General features: G+C 63.3%; 1 protein-coding gene across 1 annotated transcript; it reads left to right on the plus strand.

Annotated features, from left to right (window-relative positions):
- Window positions 1-471: 471 nt before the first annotated feature.
- On the plus strand, window positions 472-26,705 carry LOC100629257 (mucin-2). The gene is made up of 47 exons (XM_070229184.1): window positions 472-590; window positions 1,535-1,805; window positions 2,779-2,893; window positions 3,272-3,362; window positions 3,445-3,554; window positions 3,741-3,951; window positions 4,268-4,393; window positions 4,999-5,116; window positions 5,235-5,373; window positions 5,462-5,572; window positions 5,655-5,724; window positions 5,858-5,995; window positions 6,084-6,248; window positions 6,685-6,779; window positions 7,186-7,312; window positions 7,697-7,952; window positions 8,100-8,152; window positions 8,286-8,386; window positions 8,853-9,004; window positions 9,321-9,459; window positions 9,772-9,882; window positions 9,968-10,147; window positions 10,285-10,524; window positions 11,042-11,198; window positions 11,437-11,568; window positions 12,254-12,401; window positions 12,994-13,037; window positions 13,429-17,264; window positions 17,325-17,847; window positions 18,139-18,356; window positions 18,713-18,887; window positions 19,416-19,663; window positions 20,233-20,416; window positions 20,691-20,913; window positions 21,581-21,759; window positions 22,170-22,239; window positions 22,362-22,462; window positions 22,569-22,600; window positions 23,348-23,525; window positions 23,826-23,930; window positions 24,151-24,191; window positions 24,441-24,563; window positions 24,665-24,760; window positions 25,440-25,568; window positions 25,752-25,791; window positions 26,102-26,228; window positions 26,325-26,705. The coding sequence occupies exons 1-47, from the start codon at window positions 515-517 to the stop codon at window positions 26,536-26,538; spliced, it is 10,518 nt and encodes a 3,505-aa protein (XP_070085285.1). The 5' UTR covers window positions 472-514; the 3' UTR covers window positions 26,539-26,705.
- The last annotated feature ends 198 nt before the right edge of the window (window positions 26,706-26,903 follow it).

Consider the following 26,903-nt stretch of genomic DNA (forward strand, 5'->3'; position numbering starts at 1 on the left):
CCTTGTGGGACTGGGTGCAGGGAGGGCAGGACCCCTGGTGAGGGAGGCTGGGCCCAGGCAATCTCCCAACCAGGCCAAGCAGCTGGTGCTGCCCAAGCTCCGTGGGGCATTGGACCCGGTGTGCTGGGGGCCCTGGGGAACAGCAACCTACAGGATGGGCTTCCAGCAGGGTCTCCCACCCGTGAGCCTGGTCCCGCTTATAGCGGGGAGGGACGAAGTTCCGAAGTTCAAGTTACCTTGGGTGTGTGTCGGAATTGGGGTAATTGGGTTTTCAGCATCCTGAGAAGGTCACCTTTACCTAGGCAGCAGTAAAAACATAAACCTCAGCTAACCTGAGTCAATATTTCCTCACGGCCCAGGGGAGGACCCCACAGCTGATTTCTCTATAATCTGGCTAAGGCCCCACCCACCCCTCGCCCTTCCCCTGCCCTCTTGCCTTCTGATGGCCCTGCGGGGCATATAAGGCCTGGACACCTGTCCGCTGTTGCTCTCCCACACCAGCCTCTGAGCCACCATGGGGCTGCCACTAGCCCGCCTAGTGGCCCTCTGCCTGGCCCTGACCTTGGCCAGGGGCGAGGAGCTGCAGAAAGGTGAGGGGCAGCGGGCAGCGCTATGGGCAGCACGACCTGAGGGTACAGGACATCCGGGGCAGCCCAGCACAGACGGTTCTACCTGGGAGGAGGAGGCGATCCTCTTCTGCCAGCATTTGGGGCAGCCTGGCATCTTCTGGGGTAGACAGGCTGGGTCCAGCTTCCTGCAGCCCCCACCCCTCCTGACTTTGGGTGGAGGGAAGGAAGGAAGGAGGAAGGGAACAAGGGAAAGAAGGAGGCAGGGAGGAAAGGACAGGTGGTCTTGGGCTCCCGTCATTCCTTTGAAAGCCATCGCCAGCACAGAGCGTTCCCGGGGGTGATACCAGGTGGAAACACCTGCGCCAGACTGTCGTCCGTGGGTGTGGGGGAGGCCAGTCCAAGGGACCCTGGGAGGGGCAAGGCCAAGATGGCCACTTCTGAGGAGCCGGAGAGGTGGCTTCAGCCAGAGAAGACCGAATGTGGGATGGGGACATCTCTATCCCGCAGGGCTGCGTGAGAAAGCCACCGGGGGGCCCTGGACCCAAATGGATGGACACAAAGTGGGGACCCTCGGACGGGTCCAGCACGGCCCTTCTGCTGGATGAGAGGCGGCTGGGTGGGGCATGGAGTGGATGGAGTGTGGCAGTGATGGGGTGCTGGGTGGCACTGGGCCAGGTGGACAGGGCACTCAGGGAACCTGAGAGACCCCTGCCCCCACTGCCTGCTGGGCCAATGGCCATGTGCCACACCAGGCCGGGGTGCAAGGGCGCGACACTGGAGACGTCCTTTCTGGGGGCTGAGACCGCGGGCGAGGTGACCACAGTGTAGCAGAGGCCCCTCCTGCAGGACCACCTGAGCCGCTTCAGCTGCCTCTGGAGGGTCCTGAGGGCGGTGGCCGGGCTGGGGCCTGGGGACGAGCCTGAGGGCGGCCTGGGGGGCTCACGCTCCGTCCCGCTGTTCCCCAGAGGGCAGAACGCGCAACCATGGCCACAATGTCTGTAGCACCTGGGGCGACTTCCACTACAAGACCTTCGATGGTGACGTCTTCCGCTTCCCCGGCCTCTGCGACTACAACTTCGCCTCGGACTGCCGTGACACCTACAAGGAGTTTGCTGTGCACCTGAAGCGGGGCCCAGGCCGCAAGGGTGGCCACCCCCAGGTCGAGTACATCCTGTTGACCGTCAAGGACGACACGGTCTACCTCACCCCCGAGCTGGCTGTGCTGAATGGGGCTAAGTGAGTGCGGTCGGGCGGCATCCCCCCACATCCTAGACAGGGGGCCCCGTGGCTTCTGTGAGCAAGCATGAGCCTGGCCAGCCCCCACAAGCCCCTCTCCACCCTGGCACATGGCTAAGGAGAACACCGGGGTTTCACTTCAGGTCACTGATTCATTCAGCAAACACTGATGAGCCCCATGGGTGAGGGACCAGGGAAGGGGTTTTATTTCTCCCACAGTCTTACAGCCCCATGGCTCACAGCCCACCAGGTTCTGGGCCTGCATGGGGGACAGGTGGCCATCCTTGTGGGGGTGGCCTGGCAGCCTCTGGGGAGGAGGCCCTATGCCCTGCTGTGCCAGGCTAGAGGTACAGATGCCCTGCAGCGGGGGGCTTTTGGGGGCCCCCAGCCCACCACCCCAGCCTTTGTTCCCCATTGTGTCCGGAACAATGGAGCCTAAGTGCATTCCTGTCTGGCGGCTCCCCACCTGCGTGGTCCGCCTTCTCCCTGCACCAGGGGATCTTGTTTCCCCTAGAGGCTGCAGCCGTGGCAGCCAGCCCCAGTCTCAGGGTGGGGGTGGGTACAGGGCCCACGGAGGCAGAGTTTGGGGTGAGCACAGAGCCAGGGCCCACCCTGGGCGGTGGATGGAGAAGCCCCTCCCCACTCTCAGGGCTGTCGTGGGGCTCCTGCCCAGGACAGACCCAGAGGAGGGGTGCAGAGACGGAGAAGGGCAGGCAGGGTGTGGCTTCCTGTGAAGGAGCCCGGCCAGCCCAGGTGGAGAGGGTCTCTGGTCACTGCTCAAGTCCCCCGAGAGGGAGGACAAGGCCTTTCGTGGCCACAGGGTGGGAGCTGGCCAGGCAGGGCTGGCTGAGAGGCTGAGGCCAGGCCATCCCAGCCCACATGATGCACAGCCTCAGTCGCTTCTGGGCAGCGGGACCCCTGGGCCTGGCTGGGCGGCTCTGTGGGCTGGCTCGTGACCCTGTTGCCCCCCCAGGGTCAGCACCCCGCATTACAGCCCCGGGCTGCTCATCGAGAGGAACGACGCCTACACCAAGGTCTACTCCCGTGCCGGCCTCACCCTCATGTGGGACCGGGAGGACTCGCTCATGGTGGGTGCCGCCCCAGCGCCACAGGGCCCTGGGGGCCGAGGGGACTCCATCAGAGCTCTGGGACTCCAGGGGAGCAGTGGGTTGCCAGTGGTCCCATCCTCACCAAGAGCGGGGTCCATGGTGGGCTGGGAGTGTGGAGCAGCCTGTCTGCTGGTGGAGAAGGCTGGGGGCCGAGGCGGGGCCAGGCAGCCCACCCAGAAAGGCACCCTTGGGGCCTCGGGTGGTGGGCCAGCCCTCCCCATCTCCCAATCCCCTCCTGGTCCTCAGTGATGCCAGGACACCCCCTGGCTGCCCACAGCCCTCCTGCTACACCCATTCAAACAAGTTGCAGGTGCTGCCTGGCCATGGCTGCTCACCTGCTCTCTCTTCCCCCGACAGCTGGAGCTGGACAGTAAATTCCAGAACCACACGTGCGGGCTCTGTGGGGACTACAACGGCCTGCAGAGCTACTCCGAGTTCCTGTCTGATGGTGAGGGCCTCCTCGGGGGCTTAGGGGGCAGGTGTGTGCAGACTCCCGGGTGCCCCTCGCTGACCGGCTGTGCCCCCCACAGGCATGCTCTTCAGTGCTGTCCAGTTTGGGAACATGCAGAAGATCAACAAGCCCGAGGTGGTGTGCGATGACCCCGAGGAGGGGCAGAGCCCTGAGTCTTGCTCTGAGCACGTGAGTGGCTGGCCGGGGACCCCTGCCCAGGGGAGGAGCCATTCCCGGGGGGGGACCCTATGGGAGCCGTGCCCACCCCTCTCCTCAGAGGGCCCTGTGCCCACTGGTCTCTGCTGGGGACCCCCGTCGGTGTGGAGGGGAGGAGGGCGTGAGCAGCCCCGCCCACTGCCCGTGTCTGTCCACCAGCGCGCCGAGTGCGAGAAGCTGCTGACAGCCGCGGCCTTCAAGGACTGCCTGGGCCTGGTGCCGCTGGAGCCGTACGTACGGGCCTGTGTGCAGGACCGTTGCCAGTGCCCCTCGGGCGTTTCCTGCGTCTGCAGCACCCTGGCCGAGTTCTCCCGCCAGTGCTCGCATGCTGGCGGGCGCCCCGGGAACTGGAGGACAGCCACTCTCTGTCGTAAGCGCCACGCGCATGAATCGGGAGGGCGGGGACCCAGGGGCACATGAGGGATGATCCACCAATCCACAGGGAGCACTGCAGCCTTGCCGGCCCAGGGCAGGGCAGCCTGGTGCCCTGGATCAGGAGTCACATCTCTGCCCACCCTTGAGGCGGCCTTGGCTTTGGGGTGGGTGGGAGAAACCGCCTGCGTGGGAGACTAGAGCCCTCTGGGTGCACCCCACGGGCAGGTCCAGCCTCTCCCCTCCCCCACCAGCTGCCCTCCACCCTTGGCATAAGTGCCTCACGTCTCAGGGGCCGTCCTCTGCCCTTCTAGCCAAGAGCTGCCCCGGGAACATGGTTTACCTGGAGAGTGGCTCGCCCTGCATGGACACCTGCTCACACCTGGAGGTCAGCAGCCTGTGTGAGGAGCACCGCCTGGACGGCTGTTTCTGCCCTGAAGGTGTGCGCTGGGGCACCCACGGGCATGCGGGGGCAGGAGGGGTGGTGCCCTGATACAGCCCACCCTCGCCTGAGGGTGCTGGGACCAGTGGCCTTGGGTTTTCTGCTGCACCAGGGGGAGAGCCATGCTGGGATGGTGGTGCCGGGTGGTGGGGGCAGCAATGGCACAGGAAGCGAGGAACGGTGACCCCACTGAAATCGAGGGACGAGGTACAGGGAGAAAGGGCACAAATGCTGAAGTTCCCACCTCATTCACACACGATGACAGCTTCTGGGAGTCTGTGGGAAAGGAACCTTCCTGGTTGTCACCCCTTGACAGACCCTCTCCTGTCCGGCCCATGGAGCCTGTAGGACCCCGGGAAGGGGCCTGACTCTCAGGCCCCCATGGCATGTCCCTGACCAGACACTCTGTGGGGACCATGGTGTCGCCCAAAGGACCAGAGGTGCTTGTGGGAGGGAGGCCTGGCTGGCAGCCCCCCCTCGGGGATTCCGGCATGTTCCGGAGGCTGTCCCACGGCTGTGGCTTTGGCAATGGCAGCCCCATTGTGGGGAATCTGGCACTTTCCGAGGCCAGTGAGTGTAACGCCCCGCCCGGCACTGTCCCAGGCACCGTGTACGATGACATTGCGGGCGGCGGCTGCATCCCCGTGAGCCAGTGCCACTGCAAGCTGCAGGGACAGAAGTACGCGCCCGGCCAGAAGATCACCAAGGACTGCGAGCAGTGGTGGGTCCCGGGGGCCGGGGCTGGGGTCCAGATTGTGGGGGGTCCTGGGGATCTGGGCTGGGGGCCCGGCAGCCTAGGGGAAGTAGCTGGTCCTGACCCTGGGCCCCACTGCCTGCAGCGTGTGCAATGCCGGCCGCTGGGTGTGCAAAGACCGGCCGTGCCCCGGGTCCTGTGCCCTGGAGGGCGGCTCCCACATCACCACCTTTGACGGGAAGAGGTACACCTTCCACGGGGACTGCTACTACATGCTGACCAAGGTAGGTGGGCACGGCAGGCAGGTGGCCGTGGGTGGGGAGCTGGTTCCCCCCACCCCAGCCTTGCTCAGCACCCCCGCCCTCCCCGCAGAGCGACCACAATGACTCCTACGCCCTCCTGGGCGAGCTGGCCGTCTGCGGCTCCACGGACAAGCAGACCTGCCTGAAGACGGTGGTGCTGCTGGCCGACAAGAAGCAGAACGTGGGTACCCCACCCCTGCCCTGCCCGCACCTCTGGGGGCTCCATGGCCCTTAGCCCCACCGTCCCTTGGCCTTTCCCTCAGGTGGTGGTCTTCAAGTCGGATGGCACTGTGCTCCTGAACGAGCTGCAGGTGAAATTGCCCCATGTGACGGGTGAGTCATGGGCCGGGGCCCAGGTAGGGAGGGGGACGGTCCCCCTGCAGCACCAGACCCGCTTGCTGAAGGTGGCGGGCCTGCCGAGCAGCCCCTCACCACCCCACAATGCCCTCCCCTCTCCACCTGGCAGCGAGCTTCTCCATCTTCCAACCGTCCTCACATCACCTCATCGTGAACACTGCCTTCGGCCTCAGGATGCAGGTCCAGCTGGTGCCGGTCATGCAGCTCTTCCTGACGCTGGACCAGGCCGCCCAGGGCCGCGTGCAGGGTGAGTGGCCCCGCCTGCTCCCGCGACAGAGCTCCACGTGGGGCCTACCCTGCCAGGCCCTTCCCAACCTGGTCCCTCGGCCCCTCAGGCCTCTGTGGGAACTTCAATGGCCTGGAGGGCGATGACTTCAAGACGGCTGGCGGGCTGGTGGAGGCCACGGGGGCGAGCTTCGCCAACACCTGGAAGGTCCAGTCGAGCTGCCCCGACAAGCTGGACTGGCTGGACGACCCCTGCTCCCTCAACATCGAGAGCGGTGAGGCAGATGGGGTTCCCGGTGGGACGTGGGGGTGGGTGGAGGTGAGATGGCCTGCCCCGTTCGGGGCCCGCCTGCTGCTTTCTGCCACATGTCTGGTTTATGGTGGCCCATGATGGCAGCCCACCAAGTGACCTGGCAGAGGTACTGGACCTGCCAATGGCTGGGTGGTGGCCCTCCTCCAGCGACTGGCCTGGTGCCATGACAGGATACCCTCCCACCCGCTGTGCTGCCTAGCTCGTCCTGGGAGGCAGAGAGGGTGGGTGGTGGGCGCCCCTGTCTCGTAAGAGGCACTGTCCTGCGCTGAGTTGGCCTGGAGGGGGACCGGCTCAGTCCACAGTGGGGACAGTGTCTGCTCCAGCCTGGGCCACCAAGCAGCCAGACTCGGGGCACTTGCTGGAGGGGCCACCCCTGAGGTTCTGACCGGCCTCTGCAGCCAACTATGCCGAGCATTGGTGCTCCCTGCTGAGGAAGACGGAGTCCCCCTTCGGCAGGTGTCACTCGGTTGTGGACCCGGCTGAGTACTACAAGGTGGGTGGGACCCGCACCTGCCCTCCCCAACCCCTGCTCCGTGACAGGAAGGTGTGCCCAGTGCGCCTGGCTGAGCCTGACTGGCTGCCTGTGAGGTTCTCGCTAGGGGCTGCTGAGTGTGTGTGCGTGTAAGCATGTGTGTGAGTGTGCATACACATATGTGTTTGTGTGCACACGTGTAAACAACATGTGTCTCTGCGCACCGTGTATGTGTACATGCATGTGTAGGCATGCATGTGTGAGTGTGTTATGTTTTTGGACCTGTGGAAGTGGGAGTTTAAGCGTGCTCACATGTGTATATGTGTGGGTGCACATATACTCGTGCGTGTCCAGGAGTGCTTGCACACGTGTGTGCGTCCCCAAGCCCAGCTCCCTCCCTCACTGCCCTGCCTCGGTTTACCCCCAGAGGTGCAAGTACGACACGTGCAACTGCCAGAACAACGAGGAGTGTCTGTGCGCCGCCCTGTCCTCCTACGCCCGTGCCTGTGCCGCCAAGGGCGTCACGCTGCGGGGCTGGCGGGAGAACGTCTGCAGTGAGTGCCGTCCCCTGCCGGCGTCCTGGGCTCGGGGTCCTGGCTTCTCCATGGGGCAGGGGACTGTCTTTGGCCTTCGATTCAGCCACTGTCCCCGGTGGCAGCTCACCCTGAGTCCAGGGAGAGGGATCGGTCCACCACAGGCAGGTGACACGGTTTCCAGCTTCCTCTACCCGGAAGGCGGGAAACCAGCAGTCGGCTGCTCCCTGCCAGCGGGGAGGGGTCCGAACTGTGGCCGCTGCCCGTTTGCCTGGACAGGGAGGCATGTGGGGCGGGCCACCTGTGCAGCCAGGGCGACCCCAGGATGACAGCTCTGCTGGCCGCCTGCGGGGACGTGGCTGGGGCCGTCCCTTGCGCCCTCACGCTGGCCCTGCCCCTCTGCAGACAAGGACGTGGGCTCCTGCCCCAACTCGCAGATCTTCCTGTACAACCTGACCACCTGCCAGCAGACCTGCCGCTCGCTGTCCGAGGCCGACGCCCACTGCCTCCAGGGCTTCGCGCCCGTGGACGGCTGCGGCTGCCCCGACCGCACCTTCCTGGACGAGAAGGGCCGCTGTGTGCCCCTGGCTAAGTGCTCCTGCTACCACCGAGGCCTCTACCTGGAGGCGGGGGAGGTGGTCTTGAGGCAGGAGGAGCGGTGGTGAGTGGGCTGGGGCTGGGAGGGAGGGAGGGCATGGGGGTGGGCAGGGCCAGCTCTACCTGGGGGAGCCCCCATCCCCACTCCTCCCCACAGAGTCTCTGGGCCTGTCCCCAAAGGGCCCCGTTCACCTTCCCACTCTCCCTGCAGCGTGTGCCGCAACGGGAGGCTGCACTGCAATCCAGTCAAGCTGATTGGCGAGGGTAAGTGAATGTGGCCTGAGGTCGGGCCCCCTGCCCCTTGCCCCTCAGCCTGCTCCCCCTACCCCCTCTCCTTCCTGCCTGAGCCCGCCAGCCGCCTACTTCAGCTGAGCTGGGGTGGCTCCTCTGTCTGCAGCCTGCAAAGCCCCAAAGATCCACATTGACTGCAACAACCAGACCGCGCTGACCATCCGGAACCCCCGCCCCCTCAGCTGCCAGACGCTGGCTGCAGGACACGTGCGTGCTGGGACTGCCATGGAGGGGAGGGTGCTGCCGGGGCAACCAGGGAGGAGAGGGCACAGCTGGGGTGGCTGTGGAGGGGAGGGTTCAGCCAAACTCCCACCCTGACCCTGAGGTGCTTTGCCATGTCCTGAGGACCCATGAGGCTCATTGACCCCTCCTGTCCCTGGGGCCTGGTGGCGGCCTGCAGGCTCCGCTTAGTCTGCTGGGGTCACAGGGCCAGTGTAGGGGCCCCTGGCAGGCAGCACTCACATGTCTCCCTGCCCAGTAGTGGAGGTGTCCAAGGAAGAAGGGCTCCAGGGGTGGGCCCGACAGAGGGATCAGGGGTCAAGTGGTGGAGGCGGGGGTGGGGGTGGGGGACACAAGAGGAGTCTGCAGTGTCAGAGGAGGGGTCAGGCAAGGGCAGCCAAGATCCCAGGCCTGGCATCTAATGCCTGAACCCCGCTCCGCCACCACCCCACAGTACCAGACAGAGTGTGTGAGCGGCTGCGTGTGCCCCGAGGGGCTGATCGACGACGGCCGAGGCGGCTGCGTTGTGGAGGAGGACTGCCCCTGTGTGCACAACAAGGGCTTCTTCTCCCGCGGGGACAAGATCAAGGTGGACTGCAACACCTGGTGAGTGGCCTGGCCTGGCTGCCCTTCAGTTGGAGCGTGTCCTGCAGGCCAGGCCAAGGGTTGGGGCTGTTTCCCGTAGGGCCAGCTAGGGCCAGCAGGGCCGCGTGGCACTCCACTTGCGGGCAAGACCCTGGCCGGGATCGGAGGGGCACTGGGGTGGCACCTGCCGAGCTGGTGTGGGTTGGCAGGCATCGTGTGTGAGCTGCCTGGGGAGGTGTCGGCACCGTGCCCCTGGCTCGGCCAGGCTGCCCTCTGAGCAGGGCTGGGAGGCCCCGGGCCCTGTAGTGCCTCCAGGCCCCTCTCCTGCTCTCCTCAGCACCTGCCAGAGAGGACGCTGGGCGTGCACCCAGTCTGTGTGCCACGGCACCTGTGTCATCCATGGGAGCAGCCACTACATCACCTTTGATGGGAAGTACTACAACTTCGATGGAAACTGCTCCTACGTGGCTGTTCAGGTGAGGCAAGGGCACCGCCAAGGCCTGCACCTGCCCATGTCCATGCTCTGCCGGCCCTGAGCTGCTCTCAGTGAAGGCTCCTGCGGGTGTGAGGGGCCAGCCCTTCCTCCATGCTCCCATCCTGTGACCCTCCCTCGGGTGCATGGTGGGTGTGGGCGTGCATTGAGGGATGTGCGAGGTTGGTGAGGTCCCACATGTGGCATGGTTATCCCCTCTTGACAGAGGAGGGGCTGAGGCTCAGCTGGGGTGGGGCTCCCAGTGGGGCACCTGTGGCCCAGCTGTCCTGGCTCACACTCTGCTGTGGGCCCCCAGGACTACTGCGGCCAGAACTCCTCGCTGGGCTCCTTCAGCATCATCACCGAAAATGTCCCGTGTGGCACCACGGGCGTCACCTGCTCCAAGGCCATCAAGATCTTCATCGGGGTGAGTGCTGCCCATCCCCAGGGATGTGAGGGTCCGTGGGGACCCTTGGACCTGGCCAGTGACCGGGCCTCTCCCCTGGGCACAGAGGACAGAGCTGAAGCTGGAGGACAAACACCGCGTGGTGATCCAGCGCGACGTGGGCCACCATGTGGCCTACACCACACGGGAGGTGGGCCAGTACCTGGTGGTGGAGGCCAGCATCGGCATCATCGTCATCTGGGACAAAAGGACCACCATCTTCATCAAGCTGGCCCCCTCCTACAAGGTACGCAGCCTCCCCTGCCCACCAGGCCTCTCCAGGGCTGGTCCTGCATGAATACTGGGCCTCCCAGGCACAGCGGGGCCGTACCTCTCCCTCCCTCGAGCCCACTCACGAAGCCCCCGGCTCACTGGTCTCCGCAGGGCACTGTGTGCGGCCTGTGTGGGAACTTCGACCAGCGCTCCAAGAATGACTTCACCACGCGGGACCACATGGTGGTGGAGAGCGAGCTGGACTTTGGGAACAGCTGGAAGGAGGCCCCCACCTGCCAGGACGTGAGCGCCACCCCCGAGCCGTGCACCCTGAAGCCACACCGCCGCTCCTGGGCCGAGAAGCAGTGCAGCATCATCAAGAGCCCGGTCTTCAGCGCCTGCCACAGCAAGGTGGGGTGGGGCGTGGCAGCAGGCACAGGAGAGGGTGGGCGCAGGCAGCATCTCCACGCCTGATGCACACACTGGGAGTGGCTCGGCTGCGTCACCTCCAGCTTCAGCACCATCCTCCATGTCCTTTGGACACACGACCAGAGGTCCAGCTTTCCCTCTGAGAACTCTGGCTGGACCCACAGCCTCCTGTACCTTCCAGGAGGGAGAAAGGACACACAGCCCCTAAGACCTGACGGTCCTCAGCTCCAGGCAGTGGGGGCAAGGGAGCAGGTGCAGGGTGGCCTGTCTCACGGCAGAAGACCCCGAGGCGCTGAGGGTCTGTGTGGCCAGAGTTGGCCAACTGTGTCTGGACCTCACCCGTCAGCCCCACTGGAGGCCTGGGAAGCTAGTGCTGGGTGACCGCCCCCTGTCCCAGGAGTGGGGCTGGTCCCTGGATCCTGAGGTCCTCTGGCCGCAGTGGGAGGCCTGGCCCCATGGATTAGCATGGGCCCAGGGCACATGGTGGCTTCTCCCCCAGGTGGACCCCACGCCCTTCTACGAGGCCTGTGTCTACGACTCGTGCTCCTGCGACTCGGGCGGCGACTGTGAGTGCTTCTGCTCCGCCGTGGCTGCCTACGCCCAGGAGTGCACCAAGGAGGGGGCCTGTGTGTTCTGGAGGACGCCGGACCTGTGCCGTGAGTGTCCGCCCGTCCTGGGCCTGGGTGCCAGCGCGGTGGGTGGCGCTCCTTACCCCTGCAAGGGATGGGGTGTATGTGGTCCCCTGCCCGCCTCCCCCAACCCAAGGATCCAAGTGTCCTTCCTCGGGGCCACTGTGCTGCCTGGGGTGGCAGGAGGGAGCTGGCCCCTCCCAGCCCATCCCCCCGACCTGGCCTCGGCACTCGCCGAGTCTGACCTCACCTCCCTCCTCCCCAGCCATATTCTGCGACTACTACAACCCCCCGCACGAGTGTGAGTGGCACTACGAGCCTTGTGGGCACCCCAGCTTGGAGACCTGCAGGACCATCAATGGCATCCACTCCAGCATCTCCATGTCCTACCTTGAGGGTGAGCAGGGCCTCCTGGGTGAGAGTGGCCTGCCCTGCCCTGCTGGCCTGGGGCTGCAGGACAGTCTCCTCTGGAGACCCTTGTGGTCACCCTGAGAGTGGCTCTGTGGGGGCTGGGGACCCCGAGTCTCAGGGTGGGCCAGGTTCAATTTCTGCAGAATCTGTTGATTGCACAGTGGGCTTGGAGACTGAGCTATGAACCTGCCCTCTCGGGGGGATGCAGAAAAGAAGCAGGTTAACAGGCACCGGGTGTTGCAGGGAGCAGAGAGTGCTATGGGACCTGCAGAGCAGGACGAGGGGGAGGGAGCTTTCAGAGGTGGGTCTGAGAGGCCTCTCCAGGGCCTTTGATCTGAGAGCCAGCGACATGAAGGACTGAGCTGTGAAGTCTGGGGAGGGAGCCCCTACCTCGTGGGAGGGATGTCAGGTCAGGGGCCCAGGGTACAACCTGGAGGCTGGGCAGGGCCTGGCTGTCCCTCGGCAGGTGGGCAGGACCTAGCTGTCACTTTGGCCATGTGGCAGTGTGCAGGGCCCAGCTGGGGGGATGCAGGTCCCTGCCTTTCCAGTCCCTGGCCTTTCCATAGGGACATCCTGCAGAGAAGGACCTGCCAGAGTGGGGCCCATGGGTGGGGTCTGGTGGACATGGGGTCCTCCACCATGGTCCAAGCCCTGTGCCCTGTGCCCACCAGGCTGCTACCCCCGGTGCCCTAAGCACAGGCCCATCTATGACGAGGACCTGAAGAAGTGCGTCACAAGAGACAAATGTGGCTGCTATATCGAGGACACCCGCTACCCACCTGGAGCGTCCGTTCCCACGGATGACATCTGCCAGTCTTGGTACCTAGGCTCACATCATAGGGGAGGTCGTGGAGGGCAGAACACACAGAGACACACACGCACGTGCTCACACGCATGCGCCTGTGACATGGCCACACACACACAGGTGCATATGCACCTACGAGCATTCACATCCATGCACCCATGCACAGGCACACAAAGTGTTCACTTACACAGAAGTGGACACAACACACATGCTCTCACATGCAAAGGCGCACACGCACACCCATGAGTGCACACTTGCATGGATGCATACGTGCATGCTTGCACACAGGAGCCAGGGCGTGGGGATCAGTCCCCTTCCCGGTGAGAGACGGGCTTTCCTTCTCTGCACTGCCTCCCTTCTGTGTCCGGCTTTTGCCTACCTCGCCTCGTACCCATTCTGTACAGTTAGAGCGCATGGCTCCCCTGGGGTGGGTGTTTGGGGCCGTGCCCTAGGCTTCTGGCCAGCCTCAGGGGGTGGCATCGGGGGTGTGGCATCAGGGGTGTGCACAGGGCGTGGGGCCTCCGGCGTGCAGGGAAGGTGGAGCCTGGGGGGAGAGGCGACTTTCCTCATTTTCTGGGGTCTGAAGCTGCAGCACTTGTCTTCCAGCATGTGCACCAAGTCCTCGAAGGTCATCTGCCGGCCCAAGGAAGGTAAGCTGCCCTCTGCGGCTGCCCCTGCGGTGGCAGGCCTGGCCCCACCCAGAAGAACTGGTGGCTGCCCTGTCCCTGGACCCTGGGCACTCAGTCTCCTCTTCCACCCCGTGGACCCTGGGGTCCCTTCCCGGCTCAGAGCTGCCTGCTGGGCAGCAGCCCCTTGGGGCTCACATCCTGATGCTCACCGTGGCAAATGCCCTCCTGTGACCCAGCTTCTCCATCCTGATGGGGGCCCTTAGGGTTCTGGGGAGGCGTCCTGATGGGGCATTGTTTTGCGGCTTGCCAGAGACAGGGGACAGCCCTCCTTTCCCTTCTTAGGACAGGCCAAGGGGGACTTTGTGAGTCTTGCTCCCAAAGTGTTGACATCAGCCTCCCTCCCGTCCCCCAGGAAAGATTCTCAACTACACCCAGGATGGCTTCTTCTGCTACTGGGAGCTATGTGGCCCCAACGGGACGGTGGTGCACTTCAACATTTGTCACACTACCCAGGCACCCTCAACCTCCGCCAGCCTGAGCAGCACGACCCCTGTCCCCTCCACCACCGCCACCACCACCACCACCACCACCACCACAACCACTGCAACCACCACCCCTGCCACAACCCCCACACCAGGGCCACCAACCCCGACTCCCAGCCCCACTACCACTGAGAACACAATCCCAAACACAACCACAGCAACAACCACCCGCCCCACCATGACCCCCACCCCAGATAGCCCAACCGGGACCACCACCACTACAACCACTGTGACCACAACACACACAACGAACCCGACCACGGGGACCACCACCATGACACCCAGCACTTCCACCACCCCCTCTACCACCTCCACAGAGACCTCCACCCCTGGGTCCACCACTACACCTACCACGTCCACGACCGTTTCCCCTACTACGTGTGACTGCAACTGGACTGGCTGGCTGGATTCTGGGAAACCAACCTTTAGCAAAACAGGTGGAGAAGTTGAACCCATTGGACACGTCTGTGGATCAGGCCGGGTAGCCGACATCTCCTGCAGAGCCACTAAGTTTCCAAACGCTCCCATCGAACAGCTTGGACAAAGGGTAGTGTGCAACACTTCAGTTGGACTGGTGTGCAAAAACCAAGACCAGAAGACCATCTTCAAGCATTACTGCCTCAACTATGAGATCAACGTCTACTGCTGTTCGTGTGCCCCCACGCCTACCCCCACCACCACAGAGACCTCAACCCCGACCCCAACCATGACCCCCACCACCACAGAGACCTCAACCCCGACCCCCACCATGACCACCACCACCACAGAGACCTCCACCCCTACTCCCACCAGTACGCCTACCACGTCCACGACCGTTTCCCCTACTACGTGTGTGCCTGTCTGCGAATGGACTGGCTGGCTGGATTCTGGTAAACCAACCTTTAGCAAAACAGGTGGAGAAGTTGAACCCATTGGAGACGTCTGTGGATCAGGCCGGGTAGCCGACATCTCCTGCAGAGCCACTAAGTTTCCAAATGCTCCCATCGAACAGCTTGGACAAAGGGTAGTGTGCAACACTTCAGTTGGACTGGTGTGCAAAAACAAAGAGCAGCAGACAGGGGGACCCATCCCCATGCCTTACTGCCTCAACTATGAGATCAACGTCTACTGCTGTTCGTGTGCCCCCACGCCTACCCCCACCACCACAGAGACCTCAACCCCGACCCCCACCATGACCACCACCACCACAGTGACCTCCACTCCTACTCCCACCAGTACGCCTACCACGTCCACGACCGTTTCCCCTACTACGTGTGTGCCTGTCTGCGAATGGACTGGCTGGCTGGATTCTGGTAAACCAACCTTTAGCAAAACAGGTGGAGAAGTTGAACCCATTGGAGACGTCTGTGGATCAGGCCGGGTAGCCGACATCTCCTGCAGAGCCACTAAGTTTCCAAACACTCCCATCGAACAGCTTGGACAAAGGGTAGTGTGCAACACTTCAGTTGGACTGGTGTGCAAAAACCAAGACCAGAAGACCATCTTCAAGCATTACTGCCTCAACTATGAGATCAACGTCTACTGCTGTTCGTGTGCCTCGACGCCTACCCCCACCACCACAGAGACCTCAACCCCGACCCCCACCATGACCACCACCACCACAGAGACCTCCACCCCTACTCCCACCAGTACGCCTACCACGTCCACGACCGTTTCCCCTACTACGTGTGTGCCTGTCTGCGAATGGACTGGCTGGCTGGATTCTGGTAAACCAACCTTTAGCAAAACAGGTGGAGAAGTTGAACCCATTGGAGACGTCTGTGGATCAGGCCGGGTAGCCGACATCTCCTGCAGAGCCAGTATGTATCCAGACATTCCCATCGAACAGCTTGGACAAACACTGGCGTGCAACACTTCAGTTGGACTGGTGTGCAAAAACGAAGAGCAGCAGACAGGGGGACCCATCCCCATGCCTTACTGCCTCAACTATGAGATCAACGTCTACTGCTGTTTGTGTGCCTCGACGCCGACCCCCACCACCACAGAGACCTCAACCCCGACCCCCACCATGACCCCCACCACCACAGAGACCTCAACCCCGACCCCCACCATGACCACCACCACCACAGAGACCTCCACTCCTACTCCCACCAGTACGCCTACCACGTCCACGACCGTTTCCCCTACTACGTGTGTGCCTGTCTGCGAATGGACTGGCTGGCTGGATTCTGGTAAACCAACCTTTAGCAAAACAGGTGGAGAAGTTGAACCCATTGGACACGTCTGTGGATCAGGCTGGGTAGCCGACATCTCCTGCAGAGCCACTAAGTTTCCAAACGCTCCCATCGAACAGCTTGGACAAAGGGTAGTGTGCAACACTTCAGTTGGACTGGTGTGCAAAAACCAAGACCAGAAGACCATCTTCAAGCATTACTGCCTCAACTATGAGATCAACGTCTACTGCTGTTCGTGTGCCTCGACGCCTACCCCCACCACCACAGAGACCTCAACCCCGACCCCCACCATGACCACCACCACCACAGAGACCTCCACCCCTACTCCCACCAGTACGCCTACCACGTCCACGACCGTTTCCCCTACTACGTGTGTGCCTGTCTGTGAATGGACTGGCTGGCTGGATTCTGGTAAACCAACCTTTAGCAAAACAGGTGGAGAAGTTGAACCCATTGGAGACGTCTGTGGATCAGGCCGGGTAGCCGACATCTCCTGCAGAGCCACTAAGTTTCCAAACGCTCCCATCGAACAGCTTGGACAAAGGGTAGTGTGCAACACTTCAGTTGGACTGGTGTGCAAAAACCAAGACCAGAAGACCATCTTCAAGCATTACTGCCTCAACTATGAGATCAACGTCTACTGCTGTTCGTGTGCCTCGACGCCTACCCCCACCACCACAGAGACCTCAACCCCGACCCCCACCATGACCACCACCACCACAGAGACCTCCACCCCTACTCCCACCAGTACGCCTACCACGTCCACGACCGTTTCCCCTACTACGTGTGTGCCTGTCTGCGAATGGACTGGCTGGCTGGATTCTGGTAAACCAACCTTTAGCAAAACAGGTGGAGAAGTTGAACCCATTGGACACGTCTGTGGATCAGGCTGGGTAGCCGACATCTCCTGCAGAGCCACTAAGTTTCCAAACGCTCCCATCGAACAGCTTGGACAAAGGGTAGTGTGCAACACTTCAGTTGGACTGGTGTGCAAAAACCAAGACCAGAAGACCATCTTCAAGCATTACTGCCTCAACTATGAGATCAACGTCTACTGCTGTTCGTGTGCCCCCATGCCTACCCCCACCACCACAGAGACCACAACCTCGACCCCGACCATCACCACCACCACCACAGACACCACAACCCCGACCCCCACCATCACCACCACCACCACAGACACCACAACCCCAACCCCCACCGTCACCACCACCACCAGCACCACCACAGACACCACAACTCCGACCCCCACCATCACCACAACCACCACCACAGAGACCACAACCCCGACCCCCACCATCACCACCACCACCACAGACACCACAACCCCGACCCCCACCGTCACCACCACCACCACCACCACCACACACACCACAACCCCAACTCCCAGCATCACTACCACCACAGACACCACAACCCCGACCCCGACCATCACCACCACCACCACAGACACCACAACCCCGACCCCTACCATCACCACCACCACCACCACCACCACAGAGACCACAACCCCGACCCCCACCATCACCACAGCCACCACCACAGAGACCACAACCCCGACCCCCACCATCACCACAACCACCACCACAGAGACCACAACCCCGACCCCCACCATCACCACCACCACAGACACCACAACCCCGACCCCAACCCCGACCATCACCACCACCACCGCCACCACAGAGACCACTACCCCAACCCCCACCATCACCACCACCACCACCACAGAGACCACAACCCCGACCCCCACCATCACCACCATCACCAGCACAGATACCTCAACCTCGACCCCCACAATCACCAACACCATGACCACAGAGACCACAACGCCCACCATGACCACCACCAAGATCCCTACACCAACCCACACCCTCACCACAACCTCCACAGAGACCTCCACCCCGACTCCTATCAGCACAGAAATCACTAGCACCACTGCTACTACCACCACTGAGACCCCTACCCCGACCTCGACCGCACCACAAACCACCAGCACCTCCACCACTAGCGTGCCCACTCCTACCCCGACCTCACTCAGCACCACAAGCACCATCGTCACCTCCAGCTTGACCACCCCCATCAAGTGTTTTCTGAACAACACGGCATTTCGCCCAGGTACACAGGCTGTTCCCTCCGACTCTCAGATGGTTGAGGCTGGTGGGACTTTGGCCTCTGCTTTTCCATGGGTAGGAGTCAGGTTTCAGGTCTAAACCGGGAGCTTGCTCGGGAAGCTGGGTGCCGCGTGGGGGGAGCTGATTCCGTGGCCAGCTCCACCTTGCTGCAGCCATGAGTCAAGGGGAGAGGGGATGGTGGGCTCCCCTCTGGTGGCGTGGGTGGGGACCTGCCTGTGCACACTGGCGGCCAGCCCTGCCTGGATGGCGTAGGCACTGGTCTCTCCCCCTGCAGGCGAGGTGGTGTACAACGGCACGTACGGGGACACCTGCTACTTCGTGAACTGCTCGCTGGATGGCTCCTTGCAGATCCTCAACTGGTCCTGCCCGTCCACCTCCTCCCCAACGCCCAGCACACCCACGCCAACGCCATCCACAATGTCAAGCATGCCAACCACCACCAGCATCAGCACCACCACCAGGGGGTGCCCCGACTTTGACCCTCCCAGAGAGGTCAGTGGGCTGTGGGCGGCTGTGTCCCTACCGTCCAGGCCTTCAATGCCCCAGGCGCTGCCTTCCTGCTGGTCACCCAAGACGCCACTGTCCCCCATGCCCTGCACCATCCCCAGTAGGGCTGCGGCTTCAAGCTGCCTTTCAGACACAAGGTCTGCCAGGGCACCCCGCTGTCTCACCCAGGCCCTTCTTGCTGCAACATGGTGGCCTTGAAGCCACCCTTGGCGTCCAGCCTCCTGGGGAGGGCTCTTAGGTACTCACCCAGGGGCCTCACAAGCAGGGGCCTCACAAGAGTGTCCTTGGTGGGCCGGGTGGTGGGGCTGGTCCCCCTGACCCTGCGCCCTCCCCGCCCTCAGGAGAACGAGACGTGGTGGCTCTGCAACTGCACCATGGCCACTTGCAAGCACGACAACACGGTGGAGATCGTGCAGGTGGAGTGCAAGCCCCCGCCCATGCCCACCTGCTCCAACAACCTCACGCCCGTGCGCGTCCCGGACCCCGACGGCTGCTGCTGGCACTGGGAGTGCGACTGTAAGCCCGCGCTGTGGCTGGAGCCTCCCCACCTCCTCCCTTCTATGGGCGGGGGCTTTGGGGCCTGAGGTCCTCGGGCGCAGACCCCAGGTTGGACGTGACGGCCTTGACAGCCGAGCTCACAAAGGGCCAAGCACACGTCCAGAGGGACTTCCCACAGCCCAGCTCATTCCTCATCTCCAGGGGGCTGGGCAGGGCTGGGGCGTGCCTGGTGGAGCACAGGGACCTCTGTGGTTAGAGGGGCAGAGCTGGACTTTGAATCTGTACCTTCTGGCTCCAAAGCCAGGCACCATCCTGCAGAAGGAACGGCCACTGAGGGCTGTGTGGGGAGATGCCTTGTGGGGGCTGGAAGAAGCTGACCCCCATCCTCCCCAGCCCGGATGCCCCGCATGTCCCAGACCAGACTTTGCGTGCACCTCAGTTACCCCCTGATGTTCCAGCCAGTCCCTGAGCTGCTGACTGCATCCTGTCCCCTCCCCCCCGGGTCCCCCTCCCTCTGCCCCCGGCTCACCCGGGCTCCCTCCACAGGCTACTGCACGGGCTGGGGGGACCCGCACTACACCACCTTCGACGGGCTCTACTACAGCTACCAGGGCAACTGCACGTACGTGCTGGTGGAGGAGGTCAACCCCACCGTGGACAACTTCGGGGTCTACATCGACAACTACCACTGCGATGTCACCGACCGAGTGTCCTGCCCCCGCACACTCATCGTGCGCCACGAGAGCCAGGAGGTGCAGCTCAGGACGGTGCAGATGCTGCCCCTGAAGGTGCAGGTATGCTGGCGGGCCCCACAGCCACGGCGGGGCACCCATACGGCTCCCTCCCTTGGCGGGGACTGGGCTGCACCCCCAGAGCTGGGCTGGGAGGGGGTCAGTGCTCATGGGACGCATGCAGCCCTTCTCACAGGGCCACCAGGGGCGTCAGGGACCCCTCAACCTCCCCTCTCCTGATCCCACCGCCCGCCCTGAGCACAGGTGTCTGAGGCAGAAGCCCCTTCCCCAAGCACAGGTGCACACACCGCATGGAGTGGTTGGCTCCCATGGCCAGGGGAGCCCCACCCTCTGCACGGGGCCCAGAGTCTTGGGGTCCTCACCCCTGGGACAAGCCTGGACAAGTCTGCTTAGTGCACTGAAAAAGAACTGAGAAAGGGTGGGACCCCCATCACGCCATGTGATGAAGAGGGTGCTGTGGTCCCAGGCGCTCTCTGAAGGCACAGCCCACCCGCCCCGTCCCTCAGACACTCAAGGCTCCTTTGTCCAGGCGGCCAGGGCAGGGAAGGCCTCCCGCTGAGTGGGCAGCTTCTGCCCGGCTGGCCCTCTAACCCCAGGTGTGTCGGCCACAGGTGCAGGTCAACGAGCAGTCCGTGGCGCTGCCCTACAAGAAGTACGGGCTGCAGGTGTACAAGTCGGGCTTCAAGTACGTGGTGGACATCCCCGAGCTGGACGCCCTCATCTCCTACGACGGCCTCTCCTTCTCCATCAGGCTGCCTTACCGCCTGTTTGGCAACAACACCAAGGGCCAGTGTGGTGAGCCCCTGCCCCCTGCGGCTCCTGCGCCTTGCCCCTGGGAGGCCGGCGGGGAGTGGGCACCTGCCAGCCTGGATGAGGTCCTCCTCCTCTGCTTGGAGCCCCCATGGCCATCATCCCGGTTTTGTCCCTGTGGGACACCAATAGGAGTCTAGTCTAGTCTGTGCCCTCGGCGCTGGCCAGCTGGTCCCCAGAGGACCTGGGCAGGAGGAGGGGAGGGGTCCCAGGCGCTCACCGGGTCTGCTGGACAACATGGCCCTTCTCGCCAACCCAGGCACGTGCACCAACACCACCTCGGATGACTGCGTGCTGCCCAGTGGGGAGGTCATCTCCAACTGCGAGGTCGCAGCTGACCAGTGGGTGGTGGACGACCCCTCCAAGCCGCACTGTCCCCACTCCAGCTTCACCAGCCCACGCCCGTCCACCACGGCAGCCAGCAGCCGCACCCCCACACCCGAGGACTGTGATCCTTCCCTCTGCGAGCTCATCAAGGACAGGTGACCCTGCTCCCGGCCCATCTATGGCCTCGTCACTAGAGAGCTGCAGGGACTCAGGGAGCAGCCTCGCCTCTCTCTGCACCCCCTACCCCCGGGCCCTGTCTGCACAGAGGAGACGAGGCTGGGGGCCTGGTGTGGGGCTGGGAAAGTGAAGGCCTTAGGGCTCAGGCTCCTGATTTCTATGGGGCCGAGCTGCCTTGTCAGACACCCCCCTGCCTCTTTTGATTCCTGAATCTCTCCTGCCACCTGGGAGGTGCAGGATAGGCTGAGCTTGAAGCCTGGGGTTGATCAGTGGACCCAGGACGCAGCTAGCATTCAGGGCTGAACCAGGGAGGTAGATTGGGGTGTAGACAGAGAGGGGGCACCCTCAAAGCTGGCATCCATGGGAGCGAGCGCCTCGTGCCGAGAGGTATGCAAGTCAAGGCTGGGTGGCCCTCTGCCCGGGTTACTGGAGGTAGGATCCTGGGACCTGGTGGCCATTTAGATGTGGCGCCTTCATCTCTGAGAGCCTGGCCACACAGCCTCATCCTTGGGCCACTGTGCCGGCCCCCTTGGTGGGATGCAGGCTGAGCTCCAGGAGGGCAGCCCAGGCAGAGGGGCTGGGTGGCGGGCAGTGAGAGAGCCTGGTGGCACCGGCTGAAGCGTGACCCACACCCCTCCCCAACAGCTTGTTCGCCGAGTGCCACGCCCTGGTGCCCCCCCAGCAGTACTATGACGCCTGCGTGTTCGACAGCTGCTTCGTGCCCAACTCAGGCCTGGAGTGCGCCAGCCTGCAGACATATGCGGCCCTCTGTGCCCACGAGGGCGTCTGCATCGACTGGCGGAACCACACCCAGGGGGCCTGCCGTAAGTGCCCAGTGTTTCAGCCCCTGGGCGAGGGTCCTGAAGAAGGGCTGGGGTGCCGGGGCTCTGCTGGGCACTGTGCCAGCTTGAACCCAGATCAGGATGTGGTGGCCAGGCCCCCATGGAGACAGGCTGAGCCTTGGGGTGGGGAAGAAGTGCAGGCTGGAGGGGCTGGGGGTGCTGGACGGACTGCAAGCCTTGCTAAACACCACTGGGCACCAGCCTCCTGCCTGGGGACAGCATGGGGGCCCAAGGCGGGCAGCAGCCGGCAGCTGGCCACCCTCAGCCAGTGTGGGAGGGTGGGTACTTTGTGGGAGGGGCTGGGCAGGACTGTCACTGGTCGGGGGGCAGGGGGATAGGTACAGGCTCCTCTGATGTCTCCGGCCCCTCGGACTGCTGCCTCTCTCCCACAGCGGTGACTTGCCCGTCTCACAGGGAGTACCGGGCCTGCGGTCCTGCCGAGGAGCCCACCTGCGGGTCCAGGTCAGCTGCTGGGAAATGTGTGGGCTTGGCCCCTGGGTGGTACTGTCTGGGCATGGTGCTCCAGCATGCCTGCTCCCCAGCCCGTCCACACCCCCATCTCACGAAGCCCCCCACCCCTCCAGCTCCTCGCCGCGGAAGGACACAGGCCTGGTGGAAGGCTGCTTCTGCCCTGAGGGCACCACCAGCTACGCCCCCGGCTTTGATGTCTGCGTGGAGTTCTGCGGTACGTTGCCTGCTCTCGGTGCCTCCCTCCTGCCTCTGCGAGGCTGAGCCTGGCTCCTGCGGCACCGGGACTCTGCTGACAGGATTCCTTTCCTCTCTCCTCCTAGGCTGTGTGGGACCTGATGACGTGCCCAGAAAGGTCGGCCTTCCTCCTTGGTGCTGGGGCGGGATTCTCCCACAAACCCTGAATTTTGTGGGGTGGGTGGGGTGGACTCGAGAACCTGGGAGCCTCAAAGACTGAGTAATGAGGCATTTAAGTCCTGGAAGGCTGAGCTAGCACGATATGCACCCACCCATCCATCTGTTCCCCTGTCGCTACCTCCACCCATCCCTCCATCTTCTGCCCCTCTATCCATTCTTCCATCTCCCATCTCTCTGTCTGCCACCCCTCCATCCCTCTGTCTGACCCTCCATCCATCCCTCCATCCTTCTGTTCATCCCTCCATCCATCCATCCGTCTGTGTCTCCCTCCATCCAGCCAACCATCTGACCCTCTGTCTTTCCCTCCATTCTTCCATCCACATATCCTCCACCCATCCACACCACCCACCCATTGCTCATGCGATGCTCTGTCTGGACCTGAGATGATATCGTAGCCACTGCACTGTCATGTCTCCCACCCATGGTTGATTCCTTAGTTCTATGTTTCATCAACCCTCTAGACACCTGTGGTGTGTCTGCCCCGAGCCAGGCCCACGTGATTTAGGCAAATACTGGTGAGCAGGTCACGGTCGTGATATTAGTGGTGTGGCCCTGAATGAGGGCTTCTGTCCTGGGCCAGAACCTGCCCCGTGTGCTCAGAGGTGGGAGGGCACAGGTTTTCCCGCAGCCCCGGCCCGTGGCGAGGCCGCCGCTCCTCTCCCTGCTCACCTCCTTCCTCCTGCAGTTTGGGGAGCGCTTTGAGTTCGACTGTAAGGACTGCGTCTGCCTGGAGGGTGGAAGAGGCATCATCTGCCAGCCCAGGAAGTGCAGCCAGAAGCCCCTGCCTGAGTGCAAGGAGGACGGCACCTACCTGGTCACGGAGGTCAACCCCGATGACACCTGCTGCACCATCACCTCCTGCAGTAAGGCCACGCCTGGGGGAGGGGAGCCGAGCCTGGGTCCCTGGGCGCCTGTCCCCTCCTGGGTCCCCCGGATTCACCGAACAAGTTCCCCGTGATGATTTCACCTCCCTGGGGAGTTGGGGAGCAGCAGGCGCAGGGTGTGTCCCGCTGAGAGTAGGTGTTGTAGGAGGAGGCTGTGCTTGGGCCTGGAGGCTGTGCTCGTACCCACAGACACCCCAGGCCCCACCCTGTGCTGTGGGTAGTGGCGGGGCGCAGCCTTCAAGGAGCCCTGCTTATTATTGCTTTTCCTCCCCTCTTCAGAGTGCAATGCCAGCCTGTGCAGGGAGAAGCCCCCTGAGTGTTCCCTGGGATTCGAGCTGAAGAGCGAGATGTTGCCCGGAAGGTGCTGCCCCCTCTACTCGTGTGGTGAGTGGTGCCCAGGGGCCAGGGCTGGAGGAGGCCCTGGGGCTGGGGCTCGCTGTGCCTTGAGTGGGGAGGTGAGGTGAAGTGGCTCCTTCCTGGGGGGCCTCATTCTGCATGTCTGATGCCCCAACGCCGGCCCTGAGCTCCTGCCCCATCCACCAGCTGTGTGTGGCCTTGGGCCCGGCAGGGCAATCTGACTACGGCCCCCGTTCTTTCTCCCCAGTGCCCAAGAATGTGTGTGTTGTTGGGAATGCTGAGTACCAGGTGAGCCCTGGGCTGGGACAACGGTAGGTGGAGGTGGGGGAGGAGGGGTGGGATCCTGGGCAGGCTCTCTGGCCAGCTGGGATGCCTGTGAGGGCCTGCTCAGGGGGCTACTCTGTGCTAGCCAGGCACGGGGCACCCAGCTCCTGTCTCCCACTGTCAGAGCCTTCTGGGATGGGAGCTGCACTCCCCGAGGTGGGTGGGAGGTATGGAGGGTCACCCGGCCTCACTTGCCGCTCCCTGTGCCCTCAGCCTGGCTCTCCAGTCTACTCCTCCAAGTGCCAGGACTGCGTGTGCACCGGCAGCAGGAACAGCACCACGCAGCTCAACGTCATCTCCTGCACCCACGTGCCCTGCAGCACGTCCTGCAGCCCCGTAAGCAGCCGCCGCCCCATCACTTCCCTTCAGGAGTGGGGTTCCGGCTCCAACAGCTCCTGTCCTCTTTCCCTCGCCAACCTGAACCCTGTGTCTCGTAGGGCTACGGGCTCGTGGAGGCCCCTGGGGAGTGCTGCATGAAGTGTGAGCAGACCCACTGCATCATCAACCAGCCCAGCGGGCAGTACATCCTGAAGGTGCGCGAGTCCCCTGCTCAGGGCTGCTCACGCCAGGGCAGGGCCAGCCTGGGGCTGAGGGCACGGCCTGGGACAACTCCCGCTGCCCCTGGCTGAGTCCTCTGTGCCACTGTCCTGGGTGGCTGTGAGAAGGGACCACAGACTGGGGGCTGAAACAACAGGCAGGATTCCCCCACCCCCACCCCGCCCCATCCTGGAGACTGGAGTCTGAGGCCCAGGTGTGGGCAGGGCGGCGCTCCCTCTGGCCAAGGGAGGGTCCTTCCTGCCTCTTCCAGCTTCTGGGCTCCAGGCCTTCCTGGGCTTCTGGCTGCATCACTCCAGTATCTGCCTGTCTTCACACAACCCACTCCTCTGTCTCTGTGTCATTGGATTGTGGGCCCCCTCCAGTAGTCCAGGATGATCTCATCTCGAGATCTTAAGTACGGCTGTAAAGACCATTTTTCCAGAAAAGGTGACCTTTAGGAAGGGGACGCGTCTGTGGACTACAGGCTGGTGGCTGCCCCTTCCTGGGTGTCACCTTCCCTGTGACTCTGGGCCTGCAGGCTGGGCCTCCTGCCCAAGAATCCACAGTTGGCTGGCTGGTCAGGCACCTTCCAGGTGTTTCCAGTCTGTCTTTCTGGGTGGGCCTCTGAGGGTGGGCCTCCTGCGGGCCCTCACCACGCTGTCCTCTGCCCCACAGCCCGGGGACAGAAAGAGGGACCCCACCAACAACTGCACCTTCTTCAGCTGCATGAAAACCAACAACCAGTTCATCTCGTCCATCTCCAACATCACCTGCCCCGAATTTGACGCCAGCGCCTGCCTCCCGGTGAGCGAGCCCGGGGAGTGGGCGTCCCCTATTTTATGATGGGGCTGAAGCCCCAGTGCTGGGACAGTGGCCTCTGGCCTGGACCTCTTCTGCAGAAACATCCCCTTCCCACGCCTGTGGCCAGAGGAGGTGCTCACAGCTGGGGGAAGGTCTGGGGCGCATGCTCATCCTCCTTTCCTCCAGGGCTCCATCACGCTCATGCCCAACGGCTGCTGCAGGAAGTGTGAGTACAGAACGCTCGGTGGGCTGATCCCGGGGTCCGAGGCAGGGCCTGGTGGGTGGGCTAAACCCAGGCCGCCCTGTGGGGAGGAAGGCACGAGGGGATGGTGCCCTGGGAGCCCTGTCCCCTCTGTGTCCCTCTCAGCAGAGTGAGAAGTTTGAGGGCATCACCAGGGGTGCTCAGCTTGCTAGAGGGTGCCTGAGGGCCAGGCGAGGTGCACTTGGGGACGGGAGAGGAAGCAGTGAGGGAGACCTGGTGGGCCCCCTTGAAGTGTGGAGACCCCGCCTCAGAGCCTCCACCTCCTCACCTCCAGGCATCCTTCGCAATGAGACCAGGATCCCCTGCTCCACCATCCCCGTTACCAAGGAAATTTCACATGCCGGCTGCAGCAAGTTGGTGACCATGAACTACTGCTCCGGGTCATGCGGGACCTTCGCCATGTGAGTCCCAGGCCACGAGTGGCCAGGGTTGGGGGAGGGGAAGGGGAGCCTGCCCCCTCCAGGAGGGAGTGGCTCCTCACTGTGGCCCTCCCCCAGGTACTCTGCCGAGGCCCAGGCCCTGGACCACAGGTGCACCTGCTGCAAGGAGGGGCGCACGAGCCAGCGGAAGGTGGTGCTGGACTGTCCCCACGGTGGCTCGCTGGACTACACCTACACGCATATTGAGAGCTGCCTGTGCCAGGACACCAAGTGCGAGCGCCTGCCGCCCCAGGGCACTGGCCCTACAGCCCTGCCTTCATCGAGGGGGTGAGCAGGGCACTTGCAGCCACCCAGGCCCCACCCTCCACCGTCCTCTGCATCGCCCTGCTGACCCTCTGAGCTTTCTCACCTCCTAAGCTGGTTTCCTCACTGGGAATACTTATTTTCCGAGCCTTTGTTCAATTCTTTGCTTTCCAAATAAACTTTGGCAAAGACGCCGTGTTGGTGTGCTTCCCTTCGTGCCAGGGAGCTGGGTGCGCCGCTGTGCACGAGCCGAGGTCTGGCTGCTTCCCGAGGGCCAGTGGCTGTAGATGAGCAGGGCCTGCTCAGCAGGCTCTGGATGGCACACGGGGGACATCTGCACTTAAGCCTTGCCTGGCTTTGGGCAAGTTCGTGTACAAATGTCACCACGTGACC

Source organism: Equus caballus, chromosome 12 (genome assembly GCF_041296265.1).
Source record: "Equus caballus isolate H_3958 breed thoroughbred chromosome 12, TB-T2T, whole genome shotgun sequence".
Classification (NCBI taxonomy): domain Eukaryota; kingdom Metazoa; phylum Chordata; class Mammalia; order Perissodactyla; family Equidae; genus Equus; species Equus caballus.